General features: G+C 41.2%; 1 protein-coding gene across 1 annotated transcript in view; it reads right to left on the bottom strand.

Moving 5' to 3' along the window:
* LOC101852432 (minichromosome maintenance domain-containing protein 2-like) overlaps positions 1 to 7,908 on the bottom strand; it is a 16,820-nt gene that overhangs the window by 3,291 nt on the left and 5,621 nt on the right. The window contains exons 5-12 of the mRNA XM_035972064.1: positions 7,539 to 7,643; positions 7,104 to 7,128; positions 6,687 to 6,781; positions 5,483 to 5,550; positions 4,783 to 4,884; positions 3,526 to 3,623; positions 2,439 to 2,456; positions 1,423 to 1,486 (exon numbers count right to left, since the gene is read on the bottom strand). Of these exons, the coding sequence (XP_035827957.1) occupies positions 1,423 to 1,486; positions 2,439 to 2,456; positions 3,526 to 3,623; positions 4,783 to 4,884; positions 5,483 to 5,550; positions 6,687 to 6,781; positions 7,104 to 7,128; positions 7,539 to 7,643 (575 nt within the window). The remainder of the gene's footprint in view (positions 1 to 1,422; positions 1,487 to 2,438; positions 2,457 to 3,525; positions 3,624 to 4,782; positions 4,885 to 5,482; positions 5,551 to 6,686; positions 6,782 to 7,103; positions 7,129 to 7,538; positions 7,644 to 7,908) is intronic.

Below are 7,908 nucleotides of genomic sequence, written 5' to 3'. Positions count from 1 at the left end.
AGGGGGGAGGGGGGAGGGGGAACATCATCTCCTGTTTTATGTTTTAGTATGGTTTTTATGGTGCTCGCAACTGAATAAGGTCATATGAGTGCCAAGGGGTGGATGTCAACAGAGAAGTCTAAACGAGGAATCAGGATTACTCTTTTCATCTCTCTAGCCTCAACAGCACAAAGTCTGCTTCGACTATCAAAGCACACTGGAAATAGCGGGTCACAAGAGAGTGAAAAACATACAAAAGAAGTAGAGGAAAAAAGTGACGATAGTAAGGTTGCGGAAAGAAAAAGCAGCAGTTCCCCCTATATTGTTCCGGCACAGTATGAGCATGACATTGATAAATCAGCCCATTTACAATTCTACCGTGCACAAGAACATTTTAATATTCCCCCTTTGGGAATGGCCTAAAGACACTTCAGTGAGTGGCGCCGCCCTGGAGGAGGGGGGGGGGGAGTAAAACAAAACACATCGCTGGATTATTGGATCCAAAACAGCAACAACATTAGCAGCATGAAGCTGTTGTAAAGTAATCAGGATGTAACATTATAAGTACCCACTTTCAGTATTCCATAACGAGTACTGTAATGGTCAGTATATCAGAATCGTTGAGAGCAAGAAAAGAGTAACACACTCACACACACACTCATACACACACACATACAGAAAAACAACAAAGATGTCAAGCCTACGGCAGCACAAGTCACAATCATGTAAAGTTGAAGTATTAAACTGTGGAACACAACCCGAGAAGTTGTTTCATTTAGTTATGTTTCATGTTGTTGGTGTTCTTGGACTGTTCACAAGTAGAATACACAACAGAAACCATTAAACAACATAAACCCATCACATGTTACTTCACTTGGCATGTCACGCAATCACTCTTCAGACGTCAACTCATGCACGCACTACCGTTTCCCTTCTACCCGTCAGACACATACTTCAGTGGGTCAGTTGGGCGAGAGAGGTGTGAACGTTATCCCAATAAACAGTCAACGTGATTTACATGTAACGTAGACCTACATTGTGACATTATTATATGTACCCTAATGTTTTGGTGTAATATCATCATGTACCCTACCAGGGAAACTACTATTCATGCATAATGGGAGATCTTCATTAACCCTATCCGTATGCCCTGCGATCATTTTGTACCCCCCGGGTTGTATTCTTCACATTTTAGAATACTTCTAGTGCAAAGATCTCTTTGAAACTTTCAGTATTTCTCTAAAAATCATTTTAACAGACTGCTATGCAAAATGTACAAATTGGATTAACGAGTAAATTTCCTCTTTGAAAGTGGTGGCACAGAGTTCCCCACGTCGTATGGATATGACAGAAAAACACGACGCACAGATAGGGCAAAGGTATCTGTGGTCTATCCTGTTTGATATCAACCACCCACATGTTTACCTACATTAAGGCACTTACCTTTATATGCGTCTCGAACTGACTTGGGCAACAAGTCCACAGAAGATATTTTGACTTTCTCCATCTGTGTTGACCGGGTGACAGAAAAAAGGTTTTATTGAACACTTGTAGGCCGAGTATAGTTTTGATGTTCAAGGGAGTTTGAGTTTAGGTTTAGTAAGGGTTTTACAACACTTGCAATACATTTAGGTCGTTTTTTTAGTAAGGTTTTACGGGGCTCACAACTGCATAAGGTCATATGAGCGCCAAGGGGTGGATGTCAACAGAGAAGTCCAAATTGGAAATCAGGCTTACTCTGCTCACCTCTCTAGCCTCAACAGCACAAAGTCTGCTTCTACCATCAAGGCACCCAGGAAATAGCAGTTCACAGGAGAGTGACAAACATACAAAAGAAGTAGAGAAAAAATGACGATAGAAAGGATCAGGAAAGAAAAAAGCAGCAGTTCCCCCTATGTTGTTCCAGCACAGTATGACCATGACATTGATAAATCAGCCCATGTACAATTCTACTGTGCATAAGATCATGTTAATATCCCCCCTTTGGGAATGGCCTTAAGACACTTCAGTCAGTAGCACTGCCCTGAAGGGGGGGGGGGCTAGACTGTCTATTATACTTGTTCTCATAACTGAACATTCAGGCTGCCATCTACTTCTGTGCCCGGTATGTGGGTTCTGTAGCAGTTGACACATTTGAAGAGCACAGGGGAAAAACGACAAGTCACAAACTGAAAATTGTGAGGGTGCCAATTTTAAAAGCTTGTGGACTCTTCATATCTCTTTGACTGGTGATTTATAGTTAAGTGTAGTTGAATGAGAAATCTAACAACAATAATCAACCAAAACTTGAACAGAAACACAGTTATGAGTAAACAACAAGCGTTCAAAATTGGTACCCTCACAATTTTCAGTTTGTGACTATAGTCATTTTCCTCCTGTAGTCTTCATTTGGTAATAATATGCCTGACTGGGAATTTCATAACAAAACCAAGTGTCTACATATCTGTAAAGTTACTCACCTCAGATATGTTGTTGGCCTGAAAGAAAAAAGAAAGAAGGCTTATGATTTAATTCTTATCACTTTCAATTAAAACAAACATGTCACATCTTGTCAAAAAAACTCTTCAAAACAAAAAGAGACAGTGAAGGAGAAAGAGCCCAGGATCTGTGGCACTGTAAACACTGAGTCATATAATTCATTAGCAAAACAAATGATTAAATACCAGGTAGAAAATCAGAGAATGCTATTTCCTCAGTTCATTGAGAACACCAGAAGATGGAGTGAGGGAGTCGATACATTGCAACAGAAAGAGTTGCAGTTTGCCTCTCGTAGAAAACTACATCTCCCCTCGACACTCCACGACCTCAGTGCTTTCTTGACGTATCTCCATTTTTTGAACAACGAAAATGTGAATCTTCTTAAGCTCACTCTTTGTTGTGAACTGTTTTCACGGTTATTAAAAATGGAGATATGACAAGAAAGGACTGAGGTCGAGACTCAATGGCAACAGGGGATGAAAAAGTAAAACTAAAAAATATTTAGTACCATCACTCCCTAAAGCATTTAGTCCATTGTTGAATCCCCTACGTCAAAAAACAGATTTATTAAACAGACTGGTGTTATTGCTATTAAAGCCAAAGGTAATCAAATGTTTCACCAAATAAGAGGCGTGCTGACAAAATGAGTTACTTTTGGCAATCCACAGATGGGCATATTGGCCAAAAATCGACACTACGGTCAAATTTTAAGAATTTCTATTGATGTCGTATTCTTTAACTATAACATGCCTTTCATTATTTCATACTTATAAATTGTAAAAACTTCACCTATAAGCGTGATGTAATATTTCTTTAAGGCTTGAAAGATCTTGTCAGTTTGTTAGTGCTTGAGCGCTTAATCGGCTGCTTGCACTGTATGCTTCATGGGGGGGCTGAGAATGTTTCGGAGTGTTCTAGTCTGCTGGGGTAATAACATAGTGTACAGCGCATAGAGCCTGCTGTTGAGCGGGGATATGCGTTGTACAAATGCTATTTATTATTATTATTATTATCCGAGAAGTAACTCATTTTGTCAGCATGCTTCACATTAATGAGTTTTGAGCCTACCTCCAGAGCGATGCTGATAGTTCCCCCTTGCACATCGCTGCGACATATACCGATCACTTCGTACATTCTCCCCAGCTCCACTTTTTCCACCAGGTTATCTGTGAGGACAAAACATGACTTCACGTATATATATATATGAGAGACATTGTGGTGGAATCAGGCGCTCGTCAATTTTTGTGCATGTGGAGTTATTGGTATCATCTTAAACACGTAGCGGTTCTATTTTTAGTCCCGGTTTCTACCGGGTTACACGCTAGAGGGTTAAAGCTTGTTCATTTACCTATCTTTTAATATAAAAAATAACCATTGAAGTTGAATAAACGTCGAGATATTTGTGATTGAAGGAGTGGTGGTCGCCTGGTTTCAGAGGTAACATAAGCAAGAAAATGGCCGCCAAAGTTTGGTGACTTCCAAAGCTTGAGAGTCGTTGAAAACTGAATATTTACATTTTTGGAGCCTTTAGATCGTCTTTCAGAAAAATCAACACAGAAATATGTTTTTAGAGGGATGTAAAAGGTGCTGACCTAAAAAACTATAAAATTCAATAAAAATTGCCAACCCATTGAAAAAATGCTGACATCTACAATTTCATTATGTGAGGCACTGTGTTGAAATCAGGCGCTCGTCAAAACAATGGAATCGAAGAAAACGACATTTTTCTTCTCATTTGGTAATTTTTATGGATTTTTATTTTTTGGCTCAGCATCTTTTATGTCCATTAAAACTGTTTTCACTGTTACTAAAAATGGAGATAGGACAAGAAAGCACTGAGGTCGCTATTTCTTCACAGTGGTAGGTCCAACCGTAGGCTAGCTGTATCACTTTGGCACCTGTTTGCAAGTCATGCCATCTGCCTGTACATCTGTAAGAACAAAGAAGAGGAATGAAAAAGTCAACAAGAAAAACTAAGGACAAAGAAGAGGAATGAAAAAGTCAACAAGAAAAACTAAGGACAAAGAAGAAAAATGAAAGCGTGGAAAACACAAACTAAGAACAAAGAAGAGGAATGAAAACGTGGTTTTAGTAGAGGTTTTATGGCGCTCGCAACTGCATAAGGTAATACGAGCGCCAGAAGATTAGAGGTGTTACAAGAGAGTAACGAACATAAAAAAGAAGAAGGGGAGATAAGGACAATTGATGTTTGACAGGAAAGAAGGAGCAAACCACACCAGAGCACCCGCCAACAACCCACGTGAAAGCACAGATGAGACAAACTGAGAACAAAAAAGAGGAACCAAAGTGAGGACAAAGACCAACCTCTGACAAACACAGGCACAGCTTGGAGCCGGCCCTCGCCCAGCACCTCTCTCTGAGCCGGGCCACACAGCCGCACGGGAACGAGCTCTGCCACCACTTTGTCTGCACACACACACAGAAAAACGTTTTAGTTTTAGTAAGAGTTTTACAGCTCTTGCAACACAATGAGATCATACAAGTGCCGGAGTTTAGAGGTGTCACAAGAAAGTTTCACATCTCTACTCACAGCATATCTCAAGTCTATACCTCTGGGCTTGGGATTTTAAGATATAAATAACATTTAAAAGTTAGCTCAGTCAAGCAATGGGATAAAAAATAATAATAAAAATGGTAATTTCTATGGTTCACACTCCCTGGTAGCTCTATACACTTAATAAATAATAACTGAACTTTCTCAACAGAACCCAGCTAAAGAAATAACACAACCTAACAAAACTGAAATACAAAGACGTCATCAAAAAAATGTCAAAGGGAACACCCCCCCTCCGCCCCTTCTGTGAATAATAAATGGAAGAAGCTATAGATTCACAGTAGTGGAGAAAAAAAAAAGATGAAGCCACACAATTAACTTTGCAAATATTTTCCAGTCACTCACTCTGACCACAGGCACATAAAATCAAAACGAACTCGCTCATCCTGAAAATACATCAGCAAAGAAGGGAGATACGATACTCCAAACGTCCAACACAAGAATCCTGACCTGAGAGTATCCGTGACGCTGTCACCTCCTCCAGGACCTCACCACAAAGTCTGCACCGAAAGTCTGACCTAAAAGTGAACAGGAACATTTCATCTTGTTAAATACCACAAAAGTTGAGAGTCAGACATTTATGTAGCGGCTTTGTCGTAGCTTTGGAACTTAGGAGAATGTTACGCGGATCAGGTTTCGAGACGCTTTGGAACTTATAGTAAAGTAACGCAAAGTTCCCGCTTCCGATCCGGACATCGGGGATTGCCTTTTTGATGAGAAAACTTTCTGGGTCTTCGGCATATTGTGGTAGGGAGGCCAGTTCCTTTCCACGCCGTCTTTACTTCCCTAACTCGAAGTCAGGTACCCATTACTGCTGGGTGGGCAGGAGGGGATGGAAAAAATCCATGCTGAGGCTCGAACCCGGACTTACTGCGCTGGGGACGAGCGCACTTATAACCGCTCCGCCACTAATAAAATTGTAGGTTAGGTTAAGATAATATGTGAGGCAGCGTGGTGAAATCAGGCGCTCGTCAAAATAATCAAATTCAAGAAACTGACATTTTTCCACAGGTTTGGGAATCTTTTATTTATTCATTTTTTTGGGCGCGGGAATAGTTTAAAAAAACCTTTAAAAACTAGCACTAAATAAAATGAAGCAATTGTCACTAGCATAGGAAGCTCCCAGCATCTGATGGAACAGGGTTATTACAGGGCTGCCAACCCATCTCCATGGTTTTAAGTAATGACCATGAAGAAAATTAGTAATTTCCCATAAAAATTCATAATAGTGCTCTCATTTTCAAATTACTATATTACAACAAACAATGCTTCTACTCGTGTACGGTATTATTGTGGGCAAGGCTAACTCGCGGCGCCAAGTGGGCCAGCTGTTCCTTTTTTTTAGGGGGGGGGGGCCGGGTTGATTTAGAGATTGGCGGTTTTCCGACTACTGGCAGACGATATACAGGTCTGCACTAAGAATTGTAAAATAAAAAAAGAGCCAAAAATATTTTTTTATGGCCAAAAATCTGCTGACGGTAAAAATTGTAATAAATCGCCTTACGATCAGAATTTCAAGTGAGGCAAAAAATCGTAAAGATTACGAAAAAAAACCCAGAATGGTTGGCAGCCCTGTTATTACCGCCGGATGCTCCCAGCGTCTGATGGAGTTTAAAGACATAACGAGCATCTATATCAGCTAGAGAAAGTACACCTGATGATCTGCGTCTCCGAGGCGCCCGGTACGTGAGTCCTGATGTATCTGTTGCCGTAGTGCCCCTCACACTCCTCCTCAGGACACACATTTTGCTAGTCCAGTTCACAAAGTTCCCGGGGTGGATGGGGGGGGTGGGGGGGGGGGGGGGTGGATGGGGGATTTGCATCAAACATTACTCCCAAGAGGCAGAAGTGGGGGTAAAGAGTTTTGCTTTCTTTCAGAAATGTCAAAAAAAAGAACTGCTGAGAAAGTCTCTTAACCAAGCAATAAACAAAACCTAAGCTTCATTCACACCCAAAGAAGACAAATCTATAGAAATTTGATCACTAAAGCATTAAATAATAGCATCTGAAGTACTGGACTCGGACGGTTTAGCACCAAAAAAAATTAGTTGCTATTTATTGGTCTAGCTACAGTAATAGTATAAACTTTCAAATGGCTATCAGTATAGAAGGGCATTAGACAAAACAGAAAGTTTAACTTATTTTTCCGGGGGAATGACTTATGTTGATTCAGAAATAAGTTCTGGTAGTTTCTTTTTTTTGGTAAAAGTGTTTTACGGTACTCGCAAGTGCATAAGGAGGGGGCAAAAGAGGTGAGGGGGTGGGGGCAGAAGGTGGAGACGAAAACAGACAACAGAACATTGCAAGAGCGCAGGAAAGGGGGAGAAAGGAGACAATTTTAGAGAAAAAATTGTTTCCGTCACTACCCGGATTCAAAGTCAGGACCTTTAAATGAGAGGCGAACATCTTAACCTCTAGGCCATGAGACCCCCTTCTGATAGTTTCTAGTAAGCCGTGAGAGAACTGATCCAGGGTAACGGGCAGGGGGGCGAGGTAGTTTTCTCACGTGTATTTTGCTGGTCCGGACACGCCAGTTGTGATGCCCACTAGTCGCACAAAGCCGGGGTAGTCCAGGAATTTGGTCAGGTCCGAGACTCTCTCTACCTGCAAGCTGAGCAGGGAAACCACCACAGTTGTAAAGAATGAAGTGTAAAACTGTGAGAAAAACCTGATGGATCTCTTTAAAGAGGGAACATTCTCTCTTTCTTTTACTCTTTATCCCCCTCCCTTTCTCTCTCTCTCTCTCTCCCTCCCTTTCTCCCTCTCCCTTTCTCTCTCTCTCTCTCTCCCTCCCTTTCTCCCTCTCTCTCTCTCCCTTTCTCTCTCTCTCTCTCTCCCTCCCTTTCTCTCTCTCCCTCCCTTTCTCTCTCTCTCTC

The sequence above is a fragment of the Aplysia californica genome, unplaced genomic scaffold (assembly GCF_000002075.1).
Source record: "Aplysia californica isolate F4 #8 unplaced genomic scaffold, AplCal3.0 scaffold00572, whole genome shotgun sequence".
NCBI lineage: Eukaryota > Metazoa > Mollusca > Gastropoda > Aplysiida > Aplysiidae > Aplysia > Aplysia californica.
The sequence above is the reverse complement of the archived record's forward strand: the minus strand, read 5'-3'. Positions and strand labels throughout refer to the sequence as shown.